Source organism: Vulpes vulpes, chromosome 13 (genome assembly GCF_048418805.1).
Source record: "Vulpes vulpes isolate BD-2025 chromosome 13, VulVul3, whole genome shotgun sequence".
Taxonomy (NCBI): domain Eukaryota; kingdom Metazoa; phylum Chordata; class Mammalia; order Carnivora; family Canidae; genus Vulpes; species Vulpes vulpes.
This window is the reverse complement of record NC_132792.1, coordinates 123,843,612-123,870,091: the sequence shown is the minus strand read 5'-3', so window position 1 is coordinate 123,870,091 and position 26,480 is coordinate 123,843,612. Positions and strand designations below refer to the sequence as shown.

The following is a 26,480-nucleotide window of genomic DNA, read 5'->3' as shown; positions in this document are numbered from 1 at the left end:
CCTTGGTGTTTCCAAGGTGCAGAAAGCAATAAAAGTATCTCTTGTTATGTTAATAAGGTGACTTTCTCAGAAAGCACCTAATGATGGGGGCTGTCTGCCCAGAAAACCAACCATGTGATGATTGACTTCTGACAGGCAGAGGAGTTAAGAGGCTGAATCAGTTGCCAATGGCCAATGATTTAATCAATCATACCTAGATAATGAAGCCCATATAAAAACCTCAACGGATGGGGTTTAAAGAGCTTCTGGGGTGGTGAACACATGGAGATCTAAGAAGACTGGTGAGCTCTAAGAGAGGATGGAAGCTTTGTGCCATTTCCTTAGATTGTGCCCTATGCCTCTCTTCTATCTAGTTGTTCCTGATTTATAGCCTTTTACAATAGATTGGTGATCTAGTATGCAAAATGTTCTTCTGACTTCTGTGAACCACCCTAGCACATTAATTGATCCTAAAGAAGGGGTCCTTGGAATCTCCAATCTGTACACCTGGTCAGTCAGAGGCACAGGTGACAGCCTGGGCTTGCCATCAGCATCCGCAGTGGAGAGTAGTCTCGTGGGGCTGAGCCATTTACCTGCTGGGTCTGATGCTATCTCTGGATAGACAGTGTCAGAATTGAACTGAATCATAGGACACCCACCTGGTGTCCAAGAATTGCTTGTTGGCAAGGGAAAACCCTTGTCACACATTGGAATTGGGGAGACCAGAGCCTTACACTGCTAGTGAATGGTCAGTAAAGGCCCAGACAGGATCTGGTCCACTAGCCATAGACATAGTATATATATGTATTAGCTCAAAGAACAGGACCAGAGTGAGGCTTTTAAAGATCTCAATTCATTAAAAAATCTATTCATTCAAGTATGTCTTTAATAGAGCGTGCTGTGTTTGGGGCATGTGTTAGGTGGTACCAGGAGACAAAAGGTATGTAAGTCAGGGCCTCTTGTGGAATTCCCACTCAATATGGAAAAACAGAACATGCCCATGTGAAATGCTGAGTTAGAGAACATAATTGTTCAACAGTGGAAACACCATATAACCCCAAGCTTCAACAAGTGTTGACGGGACCAGATAGTGGGAGAATGATCAGAACGACGATTCTTGTAACAATGATAATTCCTTATAGTCTCAAAATACTTAGGACTTAGCAAAATAGTCTCACACACTACCTCATTTACTCCTCAAAACCACTCTATGGGATGGGGATTATGTTCATTTTAAAAATAAGAAAGTTCTATTAAGAGGGATTAAGAGACTTGCTTCAAATCATGGCACTTGCAGGTGACACTCTTCACTCTAAACCTGAGTACTCCCTCTACCATGCAACACTGCCAGGCACATGGCATAGACAGTGACTTCCAGAGCCAAACAGGAAGGTTGGGGATGCTTTAACCGCAGCAAGGGCAGACTTGCTGATGCTGTTCTAAGAATTTTTCATTTGCAGCTATGAGGGTCCATACTGGAGCTTACCCCTTCAGTACCAGGAGGAGGAGATGCTAAAACAGTTAACAAAGGAAGCTTCTGGAGGTGAGGTCACATGGTAAGAAGACCATGAGGAAGGTAGCATGGAACTGGACCCGAGGAGTATAGGAGGGCAGAAAGTGTGTCACGGGGCGGGCTGGTGATGACCACAGTGACCACCCAGCCTGAGTGATCCCCTAAATTCACATCTAGATGTCTGTCTAGGTTCCTGCCTTTGCAGCTGGGATTAGATGCCTCCTTCAAGAGTTCTGCACACAGAGGTGATAAAAAAGCCTCACACGATGAAGGACATGATCCAAATCTCTCCTGATGTCTCCCCCACCTTCTCCTGAGCTGGCATCAGGAGCTCAGGTGATCCACAGGGATTTCTGCTCACTGAGTCTTACTAGAGGGTCTCATCTCCTTAACTGGGCCAGTTTAGAGGAAAAGCAGAGAGGCCAGGATTCCAGCCTGTATTTAATGACTTGGTCACATGTTGCCTCCTGCACTAAACTGGAAGGACGACACTGGGCCTTCTTCAGATCAATAGAAGAATTTAATCCACACACGTTGAATTAAACTGAACAAACCAGACTTCAGTATGACTTTGGACAGGCTCTCAAATGTCTCCATGCCTTAGCTCCTTCCATTTCAAATGGGAATGAAAATATCTGCTCCACTGACCTCATTTGTTATGAGGACCACAAAGATCATGTACATATGAACAGTATTTTTAAAAAAGATTTATTTATTTATTTTAGAGAGTGAGGGAAGGGGGAGAGAGGGGTAAAGGGAGAGAGAGAGAATCTTAAGCAGATTCTATGCTGAGCATGGAACTGATGCAGGTCTCAAGCTCACCACCCTGAGATCATGACCCGAGCTGAAACCAAGAGCCAGATGCTTAACTAACTGAGCCACCCAGGTGCCCTTACATATGAGCAGTATTAATGCTTTCTAGTCCTCTAGAAATATAAAGGATTAGTTTGATCACTTATAAAACAACTTGCAGGTGACCTGGGTTGGGGACATCAAACACTTGGGAAATTTGCCCCACATTATTTTTCTGTCAAAACTTGTACATGGTAGACCTTCTCAGTGAGTATTTCTGCCTAACTGATCCAACCAGCTGACAGCTATTAGACCAGTAAAGGAAAGGTTTATCTGAGATTGCAAGAGATTGTGAGGTGCTCCTCCATCAGTCTGGGTACAGCTGTCAGACAAGGTAAAAAGAACAGGAAGACCCTGTGCCTTCGGGAATTTCAGTGTTCTTCCTGTTTTCCACGGGCCTCTTTCTTTCTTTTCTTCCTTATCTTTCCTTTCCTCTCCTCTCCTCCTTCATTTTATTTATTTGTTCATGAGAGACACACACAGAGAGAGATGCAGAGACATAGGCAGAAGGAGAAGCAGGCTCCCTGCGGGGCTCCTGATGTGGGACTCTATCCCAGGACCCCAGGATCACGACCAGAGCCAAAGGCAGATGCTCAACCACTGAGTCACCCAGCTGCCCCTCCATGGGCTTATTTCAATTAAAGATCAGGAAAGGGAACATGGCTATCATTAAGAAAAAACCCCAAAACCAGCACTAGAGAATTTCATTTTTTAGAATCCCTTAGGCATTTGTTACTTTCCTCCTCTAAGTATGGGTAGCTGTCCCTGTCATGGGGCCAGCCAGCCCCTGGGCATCCCCTGAGAACCTGGATGGAGGGCCAGGATCTCTCCACTGTAGCCCTTCTGCAGACAAGGGGCCCGTAGCCCAGGGGGATCCTGTTCAACATCCGGTACTCCGTGGGAAACCACATACAACAGGGCTCCCTGAGACCTGCTAACACCTGGACCAGGTAAGCATGTCTGCTCTCCATCTATAAGCTACGGTTGGGTGAGAAGGGGCTCTGCTGGGTGGCAAGGCCAGAGCAGCAGGGAGCCCTGGCTCCCAGGGGCATGGGAGGCTCACTGAGAGTAAACATCACTCTTTACTGTATTCTAAGGCAGACCCAGTTCTCCTATTTAGTTTCTCTGCACTTGCACTTACTGCTACAGTCATACTGACCTCCCCTCCTCCTTCCTCCAACAAGGAATACCTCCTAAGTTCCAAGTCTTTGTATGGCACTGAGCTGGTTACAAAGACAACCACAAAGACCTCACAGTCTCCTGGGCATTAGGTATTTCTACTGTAAGACACCCTGTCTTATGGCTTTATTGTGAGTCCCAGATATCATGCTTTAAAAAAAAATTGAAGGTTTGTGGCAACCCTGTGTCAAGCAAGACTGTGGGCACCATTTTCCAACAGCATTTGGTCACTTCATGTCTGTGTCACATTTCGGTAATTCTCACAATATTTCAACTTTTACATCATTATTGTGTTTGTCGTGGTGATCTGCGATCTTTGAAGTTCACCATAGTAATTGTTTTGGGACATCAAGTACCATGCCCATATAAGACACATATAATATAATACATCTATTATTATATATAATAAACAAACATTATGTGTGTTCTGATTGCTCCACCAACTGGCCAGTCACTACCACCCCTCCTTAGGCCTCCCTGCTCCCTGAGACATGGTATTGAAAATTAGGAACCCTTCAATAGCCCCTGTGTGTTCAAGTGAAAGGAAGTGTCACATGTCTCTCATTTTAAATCAAAACCAAAAATTGTTAAGCTGAGTGAGGGAGGCATGTTGAAATGTGGAGGTTGAAAAAGCTAGGCCTCTTGTACTGAACAGTAAGCCAAGCTGTGAATGGAAAGGGAAAGTTTTTGAAGGAGATTACAAATGTTTTTCTATTGAACACACACATGATAAGAAAGTGAAATGGCCTTACTGCTAATACAGAGAAAGTTCCAGTGGTCTGGATAGAAGATTGAGTAGATGCAACATTCCCTCAGGCCAAAGCCTAACTTAACTTACGGAGTTATTCATCAGATTCAGCTAAGATAATTAATGAAGATGGCTACACTGAACATCAGATTTTTCAATTCAGACAAAACAGCCTTAAACTGGAGGAAGATGCCATCCAGAACTTTCACAGCTAGAGAAGTCAATGCCTGGTTTCAAACCTTCAAAGCACAGGCTGACTCTCATTAGGTATTAATGCAGCTGGTGACTTTAAGTTCTGACCTACTACCTAAGGAAAAAAAAAAGAAGATTCCTTTCAAAATATTACTATTCATTGATAATGGACCTGGGCACCCAAGAGCTCTGATGGAGATGGACAGTGAGATTAGTGTTGTTTTCATGCCCAACAACATAACATCCATTCTAAGCTCATGGATCATAGTGTAATTTCCACTTTCAAGTCTTATTATTGAAGAAATACATTTCATTAAACTATAGCTGCCATAGATAGTGATTCCTCTGATGGATCTGGGCAACGGAAATCAAAAACCTCCTGGAAAGGATTCGCCTTTCTATTCCATCTACCCTTGATGCCATTGGGAACATTTGTGATTCATGGGAAGAGGCCAAAATATCAAAATTAACAGGAGTTTGGAGGTAGCTGATTCCAACCCTCACAGATGACTTTAAAGGGTTCAAGACCTAAAGAAGGGAAGTCACTGCAGATGGGGTAGGAAGAGCAGGAGAACTAGGATTGGAAGTGGAGCCAGAGGATGGGACTAACTGGCCACAATCTCATGATAAAACCTGAATGGATGAGTAAAGAGAGTGGTTTCTTGACATGGAATCTACTTCTAGTGAGGATGCTGTGGAGATCATTGAAATGACAGTGAAATATTTAGAATATTCCAGAAACAGAGTTGAGATGATGGACTCCAATTATGGAAGAAGTTAGTTCTACCTTGGGTCCAATGCTATCACACAGCATCACATGCTACAAAGAAATCCTTCATGAAAGGAATGAGGCAATGAATGTCCATCAATGAGCCAAATGTCATTGTTGTCTTTTTTTAAGAAGTTGCCATGGCCACTCCAACCTTTAGCACCCACCACCCTGAACAGTCTGCAGTCTGTTCACAACAACAACAGAGACAACACCCTCCAGAAGCAAAAAGATTACAACACGCTGAAAGCTCAGGTGACGACGGTTAGCATTTCTTAGCAATAAAGTATTTTTATTTATTTTTTTATTATATTTTTGCAATAAAGTATTTTTAAATTAAGAAATGTATATTTTCTCTTTTGACATAATGCTGTTACACACTTCATAGACTAGAGTATCATGTAAACATAATTTTTATATACATTGGGAAACCAAAAAATTCACTGGACTCTCTCTATTGCGATACAGGCTTTATGGCAGTGCTTTAGAAGGAAGCCCACAGTACCTCTGAGCTGTGTCTGTACCATGTGATGAATGCTCTGCTGGCAGGGTGGGCACACTGGGGGTACTGGGAGAAAACCACATTTCAGCTGGGCCTTAAGGACCAGTAGAGTTCTGGCAGGCCCAGGGTGGGGTAGGTGGGAACGGCATTTAAGGCAGAGGAAATGTCTTGATAAGGACCTAAGTGTGACCAGTTCAAGGTCCTGGGTAATTGTGGGTGGCTCAGTGTGCACTGGCCGTGTGGAGAGACAAGGAAGGCTAGAAGGGGGTACAGGCTGCAAGGTTGGACGGCAGACAGGTGGTCAGGAGGCTGGGATGAGAGATGGGGATTAGGAACTATGTTCTGTGGGGGATGGGTGAGGGGGCGTGGAAGGCAAGGACCTGCTCCCCTGGAGTAAGGCACAGGTGTAGTGATGTCCTGAAGGCTAGTTTGCACCAGTTAGCAAGAAGTGATGGTTATACTGTCTTGATTTTTATGAACTGGTCAATTTTACACGGGTAGTTTGAGATCAGCCATGGTGCATGTGTTCAGACCACAGAAAGCAAGCAAACATTACAAATCAGGTCTTTTCAGAGAGCTGGTCATTAAACATTTATGGGCATGTGCATGTGTGCAAACATGTGCACACATGTGTGCATGCAGACACATGCATGTGCATAAAGTTGCTAAAAATCACAAGGAAGCAGCCTAGCAACAGGCAGAAATGGTTCTGCCTGCAGAAGGACATGAGGGCCTTGGGTGGCTCAGCAGTTGAGTGTTTGCCTTTGGCTCAAGGCGTGATCCTGGAGTCCCTGGATCGAGTCCCACATTGGGCTCCCTGCAGGGAGCCTGCTTCTCCCTCTGCCTGTGTCTCTGCCTCCTCTGTGTGTCTCTCATGAATAAAATAATAAAATCTTAAAAAAAAAAAAAAAAAAAAAAGAAGGACACAAGGTCTTGGCACACTCACCAGTCTGAGATTCTTCATCGCCTGAGGGAACATGCCTTGGTGCAACTGCAGTTTGCCCACCTTCATTACCTGCACGCCTCTGACGGGATGGCTTCCGGGGAAGAAAATCCTGGAAGAAACCAAACAGTAAACAATGTCAGCAGCTCTCACCTTTGCAGTTGGCATTCCAACAGGAGACCATGAAAGTGGGGGCCGGCTCTGGCTGGAGGTGTCCAGAGCTACCGAGAGGAAGTCAGCTGTGTGGTTGGGAAGGGGCAACTGGCTCCCACAGTGTCCTCTGGGCAAAAAACGAAATGACAGCACTGGAATGTCTCTCTACTAAACACCAGAGAAGGGAGACAAGGTTGGACCTCTGTGTTTCTGTCTGGGTTTGGGGTGGAGAGACCAGGTGCTGATCTTACCTACAGCCTTCCTGTGAAACTCCAGCACCTAGAACAGCCTTGGAACAGAGATGGCCACTCAAGACATACTGAGTTAATGAATGAAATATTTGCGATGCCCACAGAGATACTACTATGCCCTCCTTTTAACTTCCAAGCCCTTGGAGTTCACTGTGGCCCATCTTTTGTACAGGACCTGTGTATTTATCATCTCACTGGATTAGGGATGGCCCCCTAATTTAATTCTGGCCTCCCATCTGTGTTGGCCATAATGAATACAAGCTTGCCCTCTTTCCCACATGTAACAGAACAGAAAAGGGTGTTGTAATAGACCCAAGAATGAAAACTCAGGGCTGGGAATCCCTGGGTGGCTCAGCGGTTTGGTGCCTGCCTTTGGCCCAGGGTGTGATCCTGGAGTCCCAGGATCAAGTCCCATGTCAGGCTCCCTGCATGGAGTCTGCTTCTCCCTCTACCTGTGTCTCTGCCTCTCTCTCTCTTTCTTTCTCTCTCTCTCTCATGAATAAATAAGTAAAAATCTTTAAAAAAAAAAACCCAAAAAACAAAAAAACCCCTCAGGGCTATGCTCCAGACCTGATGATATAGCTTCAGTGTGATTCAATAAGAATTATATCTGATTTGGTAAAATGTGGACAGTTTGGCTGCTTTTGCCCCCCCTGGCGCCTGCGCCTTGTCCTCTATTCTTAGAGTCGACCAAATTCCTGTTGTATGTGCAGGATTGTTCCTGGGGCCAGGCGCTGTACAGATATGAGCTTTCCCCTCAAGGCCCCACAACCCACCAGACACAAGACCAGCATTCAAACTACAGTTACAAAACATGATAGGAGAGGGCATGATTCAGTGCCCAGATGAGGCATATCTTGGTACATGGTACTGGTCGGTGCAAGTGGTTGAATTGCATCTGGAGAACATTACGAGAGTTATGAAGAGAGAGAGGTGACTGGCAGTTGGTTGGACCAGGAGGGCTTCCTGGAGGAAGGAAATAGGATGTACAATGGCTCCAAAAGGTGAGCTTGGCTGAATGGGGAGAAGGGGAGTGTGTTCAAACTGCCAGCACGAACAGGGGCGTGCTCCAAATGCTGCTGGTCCAGAGACCACAGGCTCTGCCCTAAGAGTCATGACTCACATGGGGCTTGCCACGTGCCAAGTGCTGCTGGGACTGTTTCTCACTTCAGAACTCACGGAACCACATTTAAGTTCTACTGTATAACAGAGAGGAGGTAGGTTTACCAGGAGACACATATATTCTCTTGTACGTGTACACATGTCTACAAACCATTCCCTCTCCCTGAACCTCAACTCTTCCCACATGAAATGTGATATAGGAACCCTTTCCATTCGTGCTCTTCAGAAAGCGGAAAACAGTACTTGAGAGGGAGGTATTTCCATCAATAGAAGGTTGGCCAGGCTTCTTTTAAAAAACTGCGGAGGGAGGGGGGACAGGAGAAACAAAGAGACACCTGGGTCTTGTATTTTTCTTCATCTCTTGAACATGCCAGGAGATCAATCACTTCACCCCTCACCTCCAACAAAATGAACATCATTATCTACTTGCATGGAAAAGATTTTAAGATCCCCAGACAAAAGGCTCAAGTGCAGGACACCATTATCAGGAGGTAATCTCCCTGGACACTTTCATCCAAAAGCACACCTGGATTTAGGATTTTATTTTATTGCTATGAATGTGGAATAATTAAATTTAAAGGCCAAAAAGTAATTTTATACTAAAAATCATTCCACTAAATGGCTGTCTGTCATGTCAGTTAGCAGGAAAGAAAATCTTTGGTTTGGTGCCGGGAGAGGAAGTGGTGCATAATTATGCCCTGACAGGTACCTGCTCTGGTTGCTTAAATATATTAAAAAACGAAGTGAAGTTTAGTCGGAAGAGGATGAGGGGTACTTCCACAGAAATATTTAAGGAGCAGTGTTACAGCTCCAGCGAGCACCCACTGTGTGCGGGATTATTTCTAGAGGCCTCTTGGCTGCCATGCAGAATGAGAATCATGATTACTTGCCGGAGTCACACCCAGAGGAACATTGGTGAAGCTCACTCCTGCTGGGAGAAGTTCCCCAGCAAGGGCATGTGGGACAGTACTGAGGACAGAGGAGGGCCTGCAGACTGGCTTCAATCATGGCACTGCCAAAAAGGAAGGCCAGCTAAGAGCCTGACCCAGAAATGGTGTTGGGGAGCCTGGGAGTGCAGGGACCAGTGCAGGGGTCTGAGTGGGAAGAAGGGAAGGGGCACCTACGAGATCCCACGTTCTGTGCCCAGTGAGCTAGGGAATGAGACGTCCAAGGACAGCCCTGTCCTGGCTGGGACACAGTCTAGTTGCAGAAGTGAGGCAGATAAAATCGTGATGCAGAGAGGAATGGGAGAGCTGCCATGGCACAGATGTGGGGCTCCAGAAGCAGCAGAGCCCTCGGGGACCAGGGGAGGGTTCTCAAAGCTGGTCCAGGCTGGAAGGGTCTGTGGGCTCCTGGGACAGGCAAGTGGCGTGTGGGAAGACAGAGGCAGCTCAGGTGATCATTCAGGAGGCAGAATATGAAGGGCCAGGGAGCACACTGGTCTGGCCACAGAGAGGGTGGGATGGGACGGGACAGGACAGGACAGCAGCTTCAGGCCAGGCTGCACAGAGACAGAAATGCAAAGCCAGGAAGCTCAGACTTCTGCTTGTCAGCAGCTAGGCACTCCTCTATGGGGCTGTGAATATTTTCATCAGAATGGGAAACAGAAAATTCAAGAAGAGATACAAGAGGCAGACACACTTGAAGCTGGATGGGATGGTATAAGGAGGAAGGAAAAGAAAGATACAGCTGGCGGAACAGGGTCTGGAGGCTTGCTAGGGTCCAGCAGAGCTGGAACTGACTGCAAGACTCAGAAATGCTGCTCCAGAAATACAAGCAAAGTATACAGGGACAAAATCATTCTACAGGCCTTCTATTGTTGGAGCGTTATAAATTCCCTTTCTGTAGGCACTGTGCCAGCGATCACAGGCTCCAGAATCCTGGGCCCGGGATGGAAAAGCTGCGGCACACATCCTAGCTTTAACTCAGACCCACAAGCACCAAGATTCTGCTGCCCTACCTTGTGAAGAGGCTGAGAGTCAGCAAAGTGGAATGGCTCTTAAAGCTAAAAGGCTATAGAGAAGCCCTGGTGGCAGGACCCACACTGCTGGCCGTGCTGTTTCCCTACATGATGTAATTACCAATTACATTGCTTCACTACAGGTAGCAGCTCTGGCACTGAAAGCAGGAAAAAACATTTATTGTTGAGGATGATTTTTTCTAGAACTGATGTAAAAGACATTACTGAATTTAAAAGAAGAGCTTAACTCGCCTATATAAACTGTATTTCAGAGTAACCAAATAGATCACAGATGATGGAAAATTTTATAATGGAGGATTATGTTGTTACCATCAGAACCCACTGATCAATGTTAGCATCCCTACAGTGTAAAAATCACATATCTTGTGCTATCTGATATAATGCAACAGGAATTCTTCTGCACTACTTATAAAGCATCTTTGCCAAAAACAAACAAAACTGAATTTCATCAAGCTCATACAGTTAAATTCTATCATGTAGGAAAAATAAGTGATAGAGGATCAAATAAAAGCAACCAGCTAAATCTGAGATAAGAGAAATTCTACAGGACTTTGACACAGAATTTCAACAGGTCGATAGCATGAAAAGAAAAAGCTGGCAGGAAAGGAGAACACTCTAGATTAAAAGAGACTCAAAAGACACAACAACCAAATATAACATATAGACCTTATGCATCTGAACTCAGACAAAACAATCATAAAAAGACATTTCTGGGAATTCTAGGAAATCTGAACATGAAATGGCATTGTTGGCCTATAAGAGAATGCCTGCGTTTTTCCGAGATACGAGCTAAAGTATGAATGGATAAAATAACATAATGTCTGAGATTTGATTCAAATTTCTTTAGTAGAATTTCTTCTTCCAGCAATGGTGGATTAGCTTGTTTCAGACCAAACTCTTTGCTAAAAAAAAAGAAGTTAGGCAAAATATACAAAAAATTTGTTTGAAGGTATCACAGACCCACTAAGGCAGAGGGATTGTAAAGAGTCAAAACTGCAGAAACAACAGAAGCTGAAGGAGGTGATCCTTACCTTTGTTGCTACTTTTCCTTTGCTGAATTGAAAGAGGCAGACAGGCTCAATAGCTGAGCAGAGGTTTGGGCAGTCTCACAGACATGGACACAGAACTTGGAGCTTAGAGTGCAACAAGAATGGAAAGGAGCCCCGGAAAACATCCTTGGCTTTCATTTGTGACCCCGCAAAGGGCTACAGCTGAAGTTAAGTAAGCCAGAAAGACACCAGCTCTCACAAAGACTCAATCTGTTCAAACCCTGAATGGATGAAGGTGATCTGTTCCTACAGACTGCCAGAAGCAAAGGTAAATCCTCCTTGAAGATGTCATCTTGAACCTACAATTATCCCTTCCAATTCTCCTAGACAATGTTCTGCAGCCAGTGAAATTATAACCAGGCATACAAAAAGGGAAGGACTGTCTGAAAACCAAGAGAAAAAAAACCACAGACAATGAGACAGACCAAGGGTACTCAAATATTTAGGTCTTTAAAATAAATGTAACCAAAGGGGGGGGGGCAAGAAATAAAACAAGTTTTGCAAAATTTTGATAATTATTGAATTGGGACAATGGATATAAGAAGGTTCATTATATTATTCTATTTTTGTGCTTGTTTGAAATTTTTCATAATAAAAACAGGACACTGGGTTTTACTTTTTCACTTTCAGGAATGATGGACTCTGGCAGATAACTGCCCTCATTTCAAAAAATTTGGGATTTTTAATGACTTCTAAGCCTCATATAGAAATGGCATGGAAACTCATGGGGAACCAAGCAGGAATGAAAAGGCAGATGGAGTCATGTGATGTTCCTCAGGCTCGGCTTAAGTTAAACCAGCTGCTATCTGAAAGTTATTCACATTTTTGTGGTAGGGTAGCTTTATTTGTAATATGATATACTTTTGTTGTTTAGGTTTTTTTTTTTTAATAAAGATCCTAACATTGGGAAGTGAAACCAAAGTAAGAAAGGATAGACCATACTGTCCTAGAAATTGCTTCAAAACAAGAACTCTATCCTACTATGACCTTAATTAATTACCCAGTTAGTCCAGAGAAGTGCTCTTCTCCAAAGGGGGGTGATGAATCCTTGCCTCTCCATCACCTCTACTATTTGGCTCTGCTGGCAACAGGAAGATCAGAGCCATGAATTCTCACTTGTTTCCAAAAAAGGGTGATCCTGGGTTCTGGCCTCAACTGAACTCTCACCTCCTAGTTTTGTCTGTGATATGTGTTGCTGGCCCCATATGGCTGACAGGTGGATCTGCCACACACCCCCAGCACTTATCCCTCGAGTGTGAGAAAATAAAATTCACGTGCCTCTTATAATTCTACCTCATATCACAAGAGCATTTTATAACATTACAATGAGATTTTGTCTTACTGCAATTAGATTTTTCTTGGGTTTATTTTTTCCCACAAAATGAGTAAGCAGAATGATCTCCTTAAACAAATATTGTATTTCTACTCCTCTTAATTTCCACTAAATAGAGGGCCTCCACCCAAAAGTCAGGACTTAAAAAAAAAGATTTTATTTATTCATGAGACAGAGAGAGAGAGAAAGAGAGAGAGACACACATACACACATAGGCAGAGGGAGAAGCAGGCAGGCGCCCTGTGGGGAGCTCGATTCAGGACTTGATCCCAGGACTCTGGGATCATGCCCTGAGCCAAAGGGCGTTCAACCACTGAGCCACCCAGGCATCCCAAGGCAGGACTTTCTTACTCTTAGAAGTTTAACAATTTATAGTTGTTTGTACATGGCCTATTGTTAGAGTCTCTAAATCAGAGGAAAAAAAGAGCTTTCTGTTTATTTTAAATTTTTATGTAATTTGGGCTGAGAAGCCGAGGTTTCATAGTAGATAAATTCAAATGAAGGAGTTAGGATATTTACGTTCAAGAACTGCTTCTTCCAAGTAGTTAGCTGACTGACCACTTCACATCACAATTAACCTGATGCTAAGATAAGAGGCAGGAGAATGTTTAGAAATGTTCACAATGATGTATAAATACAAGCTAGTTATCATTAAATGGCCAGTGCTAGCGAACCCAGGGTAATGAGATGTAATGCACTGTTACATTCACATTGAGATAAATGATGGTGAAAAAAAACTGCCTGATTTTATTGCAAAGTTAAAAAAAATAGCTCGATAGCATAAAAAATATTTCCAACAGCCAAAGGGCCCACTTGGATCACCTATGTATGTCTGCCTATTGTTTTTTTAAATGCAAACTGAATGTATAGTAATGCCAAGAGAAGCCTGGCGGGGACAGTGGTAGAGGAGAGGATCCTGGATGAGTGGCATGGAGCTGCTTTCTGTTGAATGCTTATGTTGTAGATGGGGCTGAATTTTGAACCACAAAGTGTGCATTTTCAAAAGTGAACCCTGAAGAGATTACCCCTATTGTATTTGAAACTTTCAAATGATGTTTAACTCTTTTCATATAATGCTGGATTTGTGCACACTTTTCTCACTCACATGCTAGACCTGCTCACAAGCCGCCTGGACCCCTGGCCATTTGGCTAGTGGAAGGGAGCCCTTGTGGTGCTGCCCATGGAGCCCGCACCGTGTGTAGCACCTTAAGAAGGGCTGGTTAGAGCCCTCCAGACAGGCAGGGCAGTAATTCCATTGTATGCAGTTTCCTTTATGCTAGTAAGGGTGACAGTGCTGTTCTTTGCCTGTTTTTTGCCCATTTTGTGTCTTGTAGTACTTTTTTTTAGGGGGTGAAACATTTAACAATATTTTGAAGTATTTCAAAGAGGCTGGCTGGCATGGCTGAATTACACTGTAACTGTAATTTAGTTATTAAGCCCTTAAGAAACTATGGCAGTGAGATTTTCATTACAGAAGTCATACTTGTTCTGCATAAGGTCTACTGATACATTTAAAGTGGGCAATAAAACACATCTCTAAAGTTATGGATGTATACTCTAAAGCCCGAGTATTTGAATACACGGAGGTTCATGTCATTCTGAGATCATTTCCCAGGAAGAAACTTGTGAGCAGAAATGTTAAAACTTCTTTTCTTTTCTAAAATTTTATTCATTCATAAGAGATACAGAGAGAGAGAGAGAGAGAGGCAGAGACACAGGCAGAGGGAGAAGCAGGCTCCATTCAGGAGCCAGATGTGGGACTCAATCCTGGGAGTCCAGAATCACGCCTTGAACTGAAGGCAGATGCTCAACTGCTGAGCCACCCAGGCGTCCCTAAAACTTATTTTCATAAACTGATTGGTTTGAGCCTGTTAGTTCAAATGTATGAAAATTAGTTTCCATGCTATTTTTGATAGCATGGCAAGCTCAGTAGCCACATAGATTCTCTCATTGAAAACAATGTAAAATGTGAGGTAAGATAGGTAAGATCTTTTTAATAATTAATTAATTAATCAATCAATTTGAGAGAGAGAATGAGCACATGTGCACAAGTTGCAGGGAGGAGCAGAAGGAGAGAAAGAGAGAAAGAGAGAGAGAGAGAGAAGTAGACTCCCCTCTGAGCAGTGAGCCCAGTGCAGGGTTCTGGGATTATGACCTGAGTGGAAGGCAGATGCTTAACTGAATGAGCCACCCAGGTGCCCCACAAGATAAGATATATTTAAAGGTAATAAAATGCTGCCAAGATAGTAAAGAATTGTCAGGCCTCTGTCAGGCCATCTAAGTGAAGAGGAACCTCTGAGAAGTAAGTAGAATGGTGAAACCGTGTATGCTGGTATGCTAGAGCCTCTGGCTTCACCTGTTTTTTTGGAGCCTCGGGCATAAGACTAAACCCAGTGTCTACCTAACATTGCAGGGTCTAACAGAATCCTCCCTTCTTGCCAATAACAGGAGACAGACTACATTCAAAAGAGTCATAATAAGGCCAAGAGAATGTCAGAAGCCAGTAGAAAAATATCTCCAATGTGCCTAGCACAAAAAGTTCCTAGTCTAGTATTTTATATCCTCAAAAATATCTTTTACAAATCTGAGCATATAAGTAAAGGGGTCATGGTTATTTTTTGAAGTGAAGAAATTGTTCTAAAATTGAATGTGGCAATGGCTGTACATATCTTTGGATATAATGAGTTGTATGCTTTTGATAGGTAAATTGTTTGGTTTGATGAATTATATTTCAATAAACTATTAAAAAAAGAATGAGACATTAGCACACCTCCCCCCAAATAAAATACTGAGGTATAAAATATAACAAAATATGTAAAAGCTCTATATAAGGAAAACCGAAATCTCTGATGAATGAAATCAAAGAATGGAGAAGTATTCCAAATGTGTTGATAAGAAGACTTAATATTGTCAAGACGTCAGTTTGTCCAAACTTGGTCTATAGATTCAATACCATCCCAATCAAAATCCCAGCAAGGTATTTTGTGGATGTCAGTAAACTGATTCTAAGTTTATATGGAGGCAAAAAGACCCAGAATACCCAACATGATACTGTAGAACAAAGCTGGAGGAATTGATGTACCCAACTTCAAGACTTACTATAAAGCTATAGTAATCAAGATAGTGTGGTACTGATGAAAGAATAAGCAGATCAATGGAACAGAATAGGGAGCTCTGAAAGACCCACATAAATGCAGTCGACTGATCTTTGATGAAGGAGCAAAGGTAACACAATGGAGCAAAGATAGGTGCTTTCAACAAATAGTGCTGAAGCAACCAAACATCCACATTGCAAAAAAATGAATGCAGACCCAGGTCTTATGCCCTTCACAAAAATGAACTCCAAATGGATCATAGATCTAGATGTAAAATGCAAGCCATGAAACTGCTAGAAGAAAGCCCAGGGTAAAAAAAAGTTGATGCCTTTTTAGATACGACACCAAAGACATGATCCGGGAAAGAAATAACTGATAAGCCAGAAAATCGAAAGCCTCTGCTCTGCAAAAGAATGTCAAGGGGATGGGAAGGTAAGCCACAGATTGAGAGAAAATATTTACAAAAGACACATCTGATAAAGGATTGTTTATCTTAAAAATACAAAGAACTCTTAAAACTCAACACTAATAATGAAAAACTGAAAAAATGGGCCAAAAACCAGAACAGACATCTCATCAAAGAAGAGATACAGATAGTAAATAAGCATATGAAAAGATGCTTCCATGAAATGTCATCAGGGAAATGCAAATAAAAACAATGAGATACCATTACATACGTACTAAAACAGCCAAAATCTGGGAACACTGACACTACCAAATGCTGACGACGATGTGCAACAAGAGGAACTCTCCTTCATTGCTGGTGGGGATGCAAAATGATGCAGCCACTTTGGAAGACAGTTTGGTGGCTTCTTATAAAACTAAACATACTAAATAAACTAAACCATAGGATGTAGGAATCATGCTCTTTGGTATTTACCCAATGGGGTTGAAAACTTACGTTCACACAAACACAAACACACATATAAACTTATAGCAGCTTTATTCCTAACTGCCAAAACTTGGAAGCAACCAAGGTGTCCTTCAGTAGATGAATGGATACATAATACATAAACTGTGGTCTATCCAGACAATGGAATATTATTGAGTACTGAAAACAACCTGTTAAAGCCACGAAAAGACATTTATATGCATATCACTAAGGGAAAGAAGCCAATCTACACTTGCTACATTTCAATGGTGTGACATTCTGAAAAATGCAAAATTATGGAGACAATTAAAAAAAAATCAGTGATTTCCAGAGGGTGGAGGGAAGGGATGAACAGAAGATTTTTGGGGTAGTGAAAATACACTTTATGATACCATAATAATGCACATGTGTCAGTATACATTGACCACATGCATAAAACATATGACACTGAGGGTAAAACCAAATGTAAACTGCGGACTCTGGGTGATAATGATGTGTCAGTGTTGTAACAAATGTCCCACTCTGGTGGGGAATGTGGATAATGCAGGAGGCTGTGTCTGTGTGGGGTTAGGGAATATAACCATTCAATTTTTCTGTGCCCTTAAAACTGCTGTAAAACAAAACAAAAAAAAATTTTAATTAAAAAAAAAAAAAGATGAAATAGAGACATTTTTGGAAAAAGAAAAACTGAGAGTTTGTCACCAGAAGATCTCAACAAAAAGAATTTCTAAAAGATATACTTGTAGTAGAAGGAAGGTGAGCCAAGATGGAAGGTCTAAGGTGCAAACAGGAATGTAGAACAAAGAGAATGCCTAATATGGGCAAATCTAGGACTTCTGACAAAACAGTAATTTTGGGGGGATTAAAAATGTGGAAAAAATAAAAATATATAGTAATAATAGCATACATGTCAATAGTAAAGAGAACAGAAGTACTCTAAAGTCCTTCTGTAGCCAAGAAGAACATAAAGCAGTTATATGCACACTTACTTTATAACTGTTTATATAGTTCACGTATAATTTATTTACCCTTTGGAATGTATGATATATTTAACAATAAAATCTCTTAAAACCTGATTTATGCTCTGTTTTAATTCCTAGGTACAAAGTCAGTGTGTAAAGAACGATTAGGTTAATAGATAATTTAGGGATTTAATGATCTCCAAAGATTGAATGTTGAATCAAGAAGGGAACACTGGTTTATAAAATGTACATTCCTTACCCTTGTTTGGAGGGAAAAATGATACTTATAAAAGATTAAAAACTCATAAAAAGCTGCATAATCTAGTTTTAAACAGATGAAATATAGTTTGCCATCAATAATCTTACCAAGCTGTGTGTCTGTATCTAACAACACTGTAAGTGTTGTTGTTGACATGTATTCCAGAAATGTGCCTGGTACTTTTACGAACTCAGATGATACAGATGCCAAGTACCAGAGAGCCCACAGGCCTTGAAGACATCCCAGGCTCTCAGAGCACAGGTGTTGGGAGGTGCTAGAATGCGGTGCTGGGAAGTAGAAATGTTCTCTCTTCTTTGGTGATTAAAAAAAAGTCTGTTGTGGCATAAAAGTTGGCACTGCTCAGATACAGCATCGTGAGAAAGTGAGTCTACAGCAAGGGTTGGCAAACTATGGTGCCAAGGCCAGATCCCACCTGTGGCATGTTTTCACAAATAGTTTTTCACTGGCACACAGCCACACCCATTCCTTTTATACTGTCGATGGCTGCTTTCATGACACATCAGCAGGATTGAATAGTTGACTGTATGGCTTGCAAAGCTTAACATACTTACTACCTAGATTTTTATAGAAAAAGCTGGCTGACACCTAGTCTACAGTAAAGGACCTACTAGAAGTAAGAGGCTGGAGAGAGGACTTCATATAAAAAAATGCTCTAGAGTGGGCAACTATGAATATGTACTGGAAGTGTGACTGTGTAGTTAACTTTGTCACTAGTAACAATAATGATAATAGAAATAATCAGTAAGCTGGATGCCAGATCAATGACATCAAATGATAATTATAATAAATACACTTAGAGCCTTTGTAACATACCAGGACCTGATCTGAGGACTCTATCTGCTTTAGCTCAATTTATTTTAAAACAACCGTATGCACATAAACTATGGTAAAGATGATATGAAGTGATCAGAGTTTTCTCTGAAAAAATCAGTATAAAACTGGACAAAATTGCCAAAAGCAACCACCTCAGGGCATGAGAAATTGACTAAAGGCAGACAACAAATTGGGAAGCTTTCATTCTTTTAAAAAAAAAAAAACCCAAAACAAACAAACAAACAAAAAACGGCTAGAGCTTAGGGTAAGAAAAGCAGGAGTACACAGCCTGCTTGCCTGGGGCTATTCTTATGCACCATCCTCCGCATATCCTCAGTGAGCCAGAGAAGAACAGAGGCAAGCTCTCCATAGCATCCAGGTAACTAGAAAATCACATGTCCATAAGGGAGCTGCAAGGAAGCCTGGATAAAGCATAAACCAAGGAGATGAGGCCTGGCTATAACTCTGAATGCACACACCTTCCCACACACAGCAGATGGGAGAAGGCTTTTAGGTTAAAGATGTTTGAGCGACACCTCTGTCCTCATCCCTGGTTGACCAGTACACTATGCAAGCACAGTGGAGACCTCTAGGGAGCTAGGGCTAAAACAGAAAAACCTGAGCAAAGACACCATTAATAAGGTGCATTGCATACTCCATAGCTGATATCCGGGCAAGTTAAAGAACAACCAGCAACAACCTTCAGAACAATAAAGCAGAATGTGGAGTCAATGTTATTTTAAATGTTCAGTTTTCAATTAAAAAAATTATTAGGCTTTGGTAGGGAGCGAAATGGCTTCCTAATAAAGTTATAATATAATCTGCACAGCCTGGGGATATGTCACCTTACACAGCAAAGCAAGCTCTGCAGATGTGATTAAGGTCATAAAACTTGACGGGGGAGAGTAGCCTAGGTCACCCAGGTGGGTACAATCTTTTTTTTTTTTTAATTTTTATTTATTTATGATAGTCACACACAGAGAGAGAGAGAGAGAGAGAGGCAGAGACACAGGCAGAGGGAGAAGCAGGCTCCATGCACCGGGAGCCCGACGTGGGATTCGATCCAGGGTCTCCAGGATCGCGCCCTGGGCCAAAGGCAGGCGCTAAACCACTGCGCCACCCAGGGATCCCCCAGGTGGGTACAATCTAACCACAAATCCCAATAAGTAGAGAACCATCCCAGCTGTGTCAGAGAAAGAGGTATGACGGTGAAAGCAGGGTCAGAGGAGCATTGCATAGGTAGATTTGAAGACTGACAAAGGGAACCATGAACCAAGGAATGTCAGCAGTCTCCAAAAGCTGGACAAGGTTAAGGAAAGAGGTTTTCCCATAAAGTCTCCAGGCAGGATCACAGCCCTACTGGCTCCTTGATTTTAGCCAGAGAGACCCATGTCGGGCTCCTAACCTATACAGAACTATAAGATAATCAATTTGTGTTGTTTGAAGCCACTGAGACTGTGATCATTTGTTACAGAAGCAAAAGAAAACTTGTCATACACATGTAAGAGACAGGGTACCATATCTGGGAACACAGCTGGCAAAAGAAATGGACTCCTGGTGGGCTCTATTAGATTTAGAAAGAAAAATCATTAAAGCAACTATGATAAATATTTTCAAGGAATTAAATTACATTAAAAGAATTACAGGAAAATAATTTTTAAAAAAGGTAGTGGGAGGAAGTTTTGGTAGAGAAAACCTGTAAAAAAGAAGTAAGTGTAAGTTTTAAAGTTGAAATAAAAAGTTCACTACGGGATTCAGCAGCAGAGTTGATATGGCAGGAGAAATAATCAGTAAGCTGGATGCCAGATCAATGACATCAAATGTACAGAACAGAGAGAAAAATAATTGAAGAGAAAGATCAGAACACTCATATCTATGAGAAGGCAGGTGTTTCAATGCATGGGTAATGGGTATCCCAGAACAAGGGAAGAAAGTGAATGGGGCAGGAAGAATAGAAACAATTATGTCCAAAACTTTCTCAAATTTAATGAATACAAAATTTAATAATACAAATTTAAAATTTAACTAACTAAAATTTAAATTTTAATATAAAATATCAGCCTACAAGATCCCAAGAAGCTCAACTATCTCCAAGTGAAATAAATGTAAAGAAAATCTCATCCAGTTTCCAGGTGGAAAATCTCATCCACCTAACAGTTAAACTGTTCAAAATTGAAGAGAAACTATTGAAAAGAGCAAAAAACAAAAACAAAAAACAAAACACATCATCACATACAGGGAAATAGCTGACTTCTTACAGAAACCACGGATGCAAAATATAAAAGAATACCAATGCTGAAAGAAATGAGCTGCCCACCAAGAAATCTATACTTGAATGATCCTTCAAAAGCAAAGGTGAATGTAGCAAAGATTTTGATTCTCCTCAAACTGATCTATGGTGAAAGAGAAATTAATATAATAAAAAAAATCTATGGTTGTAATAAAAATCCCAGTAAGATATTTGTAGATACAGGCAAGCTAGGTCTAAAACGTATATGGAAATTAAAGACACCAGAAGAGTCTAAACAATTCTGAAAGAGAATAAAAGAGGACTCCATAACCCAATCTTAAGATTTACTATAAAGCTGTAATAATTGAAACGTTGTGATAATGGCAAAGAGTGATAAATATTTCATAAATAGACCTACACAAATACGGCTGATGTATTTTGGACAAAGACACAAAAAAATGCAGTAGGATAGTTTTTCATCCATTTATGGGAAGAAAAATGAACCTTGACCCGAACTTCATACCTTATACAAAGATACATTATGAGTCCATTAATTCAAAATGGATTATCAATTTAAGTGTAAAATGTACAATTATAAAACTTTTTTAAAAAGCTATAGGAGAAAGTCTTCATGATCTTATGTTAGGCAAAGATTTCTTACATATGACACTAAAAACACCAAACAGGGCAGCCTGGGTGGCTCAGTGCTTTAGCGCCGCCTACAGCCCAAGGCGTGATCCTGGAGTCCGGAGATCAAGTCCTGCATGGAGCCTGCTTCTCCCTCTTCCTGTGTCTCTGCCTCTCTCTCTCTCTCTCCTCTCTGTGTATTCTCATGAATAAATAAATAAAATCTTAAAAAAAACCCCACAATCCATAGAAGTAAAAATTGACAAATTGGAATTCATAAAACTTAAAAGTATCCTCTATAAAAGATACAAAGAATAAAAACAAGCTACAGACTGGGTAAAATTATCTGTAAAATATACATCTAAGACTTCTTTTTTTAAATTTTTTTATTTATTTATGATAGTCACAGAGAGAGAGAGAGGCAGAGACACAGGCAGAGGGAGAAGCAGGCTCCATGCACTGGGAGCCCGATGTGGGATTCGATCCTGAGTCTCCAGGATCGCGCCCCGGGCCAAAGGCAGGCGCTAAACCGCTGCGCCACCCAGGGATCCCACATCTAAGACTTCTAACCAATATATACAAAGAACTCTTACAACTCAGTAATAATAAGACACGAAATAATAATTAACGAAAAAATGGGCAAAATACTTGACAAGTATTTCATAAAAAAATAATATGAATGACAAGTCAGTACCTGAAGAAATGCACTATACATCTACTAGAAGGGTTAGAATCAAAGGGAACTGACAGTATTTTTTGTGTGTGTTGACAAGGATGTAGAGGAACTGGAACTTCCATACTTTGTTAGGGAAGTAAAATGGTACAAGAGCTTTGGAAAAGATTTTGGTGATTCTTAAGAAGTTACACAGAAGACCAATAATAGACATTGGAATAGATATTTCTATTCCAAAAAGAATAGAAGAATTCCATTTCATTTCCAAGAAGTTGTACAAATGGCTAATAAACACATAAAAAAATGTTCAATATCGTTAGTTACTTCACAAACAGCCTAAGTAAAAGAACTAGACAAGATTACAAATCATATGATTACATTTATGTGAAATTTCTAAAAATGCAAAACTCTAGACACAAAGTCTAGAGTTGTGGTGGCTGAGGGCTGGGTGTGGAGGTAGGAACCAACATGAACAGGTCCAAGGGAATCTTTGTGGGTGACCGAAATATTGAAAAAAATAGGTGGTGGTATTCATTTGCAAAATTGCAAAAATGTCTATAACCCATAGAGCTGTACACTTAAAATGACTGAATTTTATGATATGTAAATCACACTTCAGACAAGCTGTTAAAAAAAAAAAACAACAACTCAAAAGACTTTCTGAATCTGAAACTACTATCACTATTTCACCACTTGGGGAAAGTAGCTAGAAAACGGTAGAACTGTGAGCTGATCACAGGCAAAATGGCTGAGCCCTTAGCCACAAATGAAACCCGTATAATATGCCAAGTATAATATGCCAGTACTGGGAACATGGAGAAAAGTCCTGCCCTCTTCCCACAGGCAGTCATTTCCTAGGATACGAAGAGAACAGGTGTCACATTATCCTATAAGCCTGACTCCATGTGAGGACCATCCCCCTTCCTCCATTCTCTGTGATTATCATGATAATCTTCTGGGAAGTTACCATCATCCTCTACTGTACAAATTAGGAAATGAAGCACAAAGAAATTAAATAATTTGTTTAAGGTCACACAGCTAGTAGGTAGTCTGGGTGGAATTTAAATCTGAGACTGACTCCAAAATCTCTGTATAATACTTCCATTTCCCACAAAAATGGATTCCTCTTAAAACATGTCATTTCCTCTCATGTGATAACCAAAATTATCTGGGCTTCTTCTATTAAAATACATAATTTTACAAAAAGTAATGTGCTTTTTAATGGTTTCTCTGAATTCCACAAACCGTATCTATAGGAGAAAATACATTTTTCTGCTATCTGTGTATGCAATGCTTTCTTTGCTTAATGGATGGATCCTCCTTCCACATTATTGAAGGCTAGATAGGCACAGAAAGCTAGTTCTCCACCCCTCCTTCTGAAACCCAAATATATATCACTCCCTCTAAATTACAGAAATACACATTCATTTTATATACTTAATTATATTATCAAATCCCTACTTAAGAAGTCAAAGTTATTCCAGTTCAATATTTTTCTAGAAGAGCTACTGCAGCCATGACTAATCTTTTTTCATGCTTATCAACTTGTAAGATTTTGACATTTTTCAGTAATGCAGACATTATGCGCAGATATAAATAGTGCATACAGTATTTTTTCAAAGAGAGGAAGAAGGGAGAGGAGATCAAGGAAGAGCAAATGTTCACAAAAAGAAGGGTTCCTCTTCTTTGGGGCATGTTCATTCTACCACTGTCAAAGGGGAAGTGAATCAAGAATTCAAACACACTATAAAAGTAGCAAAACCAATTGGATTTAACTTGATGGCTTCAAGAAACCTCTAGCCATAACTTTTCATCTGAGGGAATAATTAATGCTGCACTTGCTCTTTTGCCCATCAATGCAGGGAATATGACTGCCTATGACAAAATCAGTGATCAGTCAGGGTACTCACAGTCAAAATGGCATCTAAAATGTTACCTCTGCTATAACACTTCCAATTTATTATCAACTTGCCTATCAAGACACAAATACAGATTTCTAAAAATCACAATACAATTTAAAACTTGTACTAATAGCCAACCTAATGCCAGAATCCAGGAAGCGTTCTTAGCCACAACTTTGCTTAGAACAATGCATAGTGAAACACCACCTGAATAAGCCTGTTTGCTTGAAACTGTTGGGAAGGTTCCTTTCTACTAACTGAATCATGGACCAGAAATATAAGTCTGGGCCAAGCAGGAATCTGTGCAGCTGTCCATGCATTATGGGGGGGCTGGGTTTCTGTAGTAGCCAAGGTCAGTCATCTGGGACCCCCTCTTTCTCCTTTAACCAATTCAGACCTTTATTCCATGCATGGACTGTAACTTCTAGGGTGGGGAGGAAATAGGGTAGAGAGTAGAGTTAAGGGGCAAGAATGGAGAAGCAGGTGTGCCACACTGAATACTGACAAGAGCAGGTGCCCTAAAAAACAATTGGTTAAGTGGAGACAGATATGAGGAAGCTTGACAAAAGTGCATTGTGGGGTGTTTAGTTTTAGTATACTTTATCTGTTTCATGTCCTGAGAGCCAGGATAAGAAAGGATGCCATTTAATTCTACCAGTTCCCAAATGAGGAAAATCCACTAGGTTATGGGAACTGGCTGTACACTAACCCTGTCAATCTGCTGTCCAGTTACAGATCTGATGAGGAGATTCAAAGAACCCTGGGCCAAGGCCAATTTATATACCATGTCCGTTGGCAAACACTAACACTGAATGCATTTTCACTAAAATTGGGGAAAAAGGCAAAATCCAATGTCATTATTCTTATTCAACATAGTACTAGAAGTACTAGCTAGTGAAATAACAAAAGAAAAGGAAGAAATAACCTGTCCTATTTTCAGAGACATAATTACCTATGTAGAAAATCCTAAGGAATTCACAGAAAAATTCCCAGAACTATACATAAAAACAGTAAAGCCACAAAATAGAAACTCAATATGCAAAAATTAATCATATATCTATATATTCACAATGAATATGTGAAAACCAAAATTAAAGATACAATACCACTTACAATCCCTATAAAAGTGAAATACTTAGAGATAAATCTAGAAATATCATGTACAGACAGCATCTATGATCTGAAATTATAAAATGCTGGTGAAAGAAATCAAAGATCTAAAAAAATACATATATGGTGCCTATGGATTAGATAACTCAATACAGTAAACCTGTCAATTCTCCTCAAATTGATCTATAGGTTGAATACAATTCCTATAAAAATCCCAGTAAGAGTTTTTGTAGATATAGACAAGTTCATTATCAAACTTACACGGAAAGGCAAAGAAGCTGGAGTAACTAACAACACGATTTTGAAAGAAAAAAAAAAAAAGGAGAATTCACAGTATCAGATTTCAAGCACATCTACAGGAGTACAGTAATCGAGACTAGGTATAAACCCTAGTTTTCTTCTTAGCTCTTGGCATGACCACTTACCACATTTCTTCCTTGTTCCCATGTTTCCGGGGTACCCTGGCAAAGCTAGTATGGAATACAGGAAAGTCTATGGATGACAAATGTTTGTTCAACATTTGAATTATCTACTGCTGTGTAAGAAACCACTCCAAAATGTAATGGTATAAAAATGACAACCACTGTCTTATGATCACATGTTTTGTGCATGAAAATTAAGAAAGGGTATAGCAAGGAACTCTCTGCTGAATAGTATGTGGGGCTGGGATGACTTGAATGGCTAGAATTGTCTCAAAATAGCTGGAGGCTGGAACAACTGGGGTCAGAGGATCTACTTGGTGACACCACGATACTAAGTTTGTTTCTTCATTCTCATTCTGGCACCTGAACTAGAATGGCTGAAGAATAAGCTCAAGCAGGGACTGGTGACCAGACTACTTATGCGGCCTCTCCATTAGCTTCTCAAAGCACAGCAGCTGAGTGTCAAGAGGGAATGTCCCAAGAACGAGCATCTAGATGGCAAGTGTCCCAAGGGACCTAGGCAGAGGCTGCAAAGGTTGTCTTACTGGTAGAGAAGAAAGCTCTGTAAGAATAAGCATTGAGTTGAGATTGGTGTTGTTGATGGGCCCAATCGTGGCAACACTATTATATGGTATTATGGGGTATTATTATGATGTAGAGAAGGCTGGCAGGGCACCAAGGCAGCAAAGAATATACTAACAACTCCCTGTGCACAACAAAGCAACTTCACATCCATGATTTCACTAATATAATTACAACTGTGCTGTTAATTATCTTGGTTATACAGACGTGTGAATGTAGACTCCAAGATTCTGAGAGGCTCTGGAATATTCTCAAAGCCAGTAGGATGAGGTGGGATGAGAACCCAGAAACTGCTTCCTGAATCTGGTCTCTGTCCAGTCTACCTCACTAAGCCTCACCAATCTAATT

The 26,480-nt window shown here is 41.0% G+C and overlaps 1 protein-coding gene across 4 annotated transcripts in view; it reads right to left on the bottom strand.

Annotated features, from left to right (window-relative positions):
• The window catches only part of SMYD3 (SET and MYND domain containing 3), a 703,593-nt gene that overhangs the window by 13,086 nt on the left and 664,027 nt on the right, over nt 1-26,480 (bottom strand). For all 4 annotated transcript variants that reach the window (XM_026003417.2, XM_072732818.1, XM_072732820.1 and 1 more), the window contains one exon: nt 6,681-6,789. In XM_026003417.2, coding sequence (XP_025859202.1) covers nt 6,681-6,789 — 109 coding nt within the window. The remainder of the gene's footprint in view (nt 1-6,680; nt 6,790-26,480) is intronic.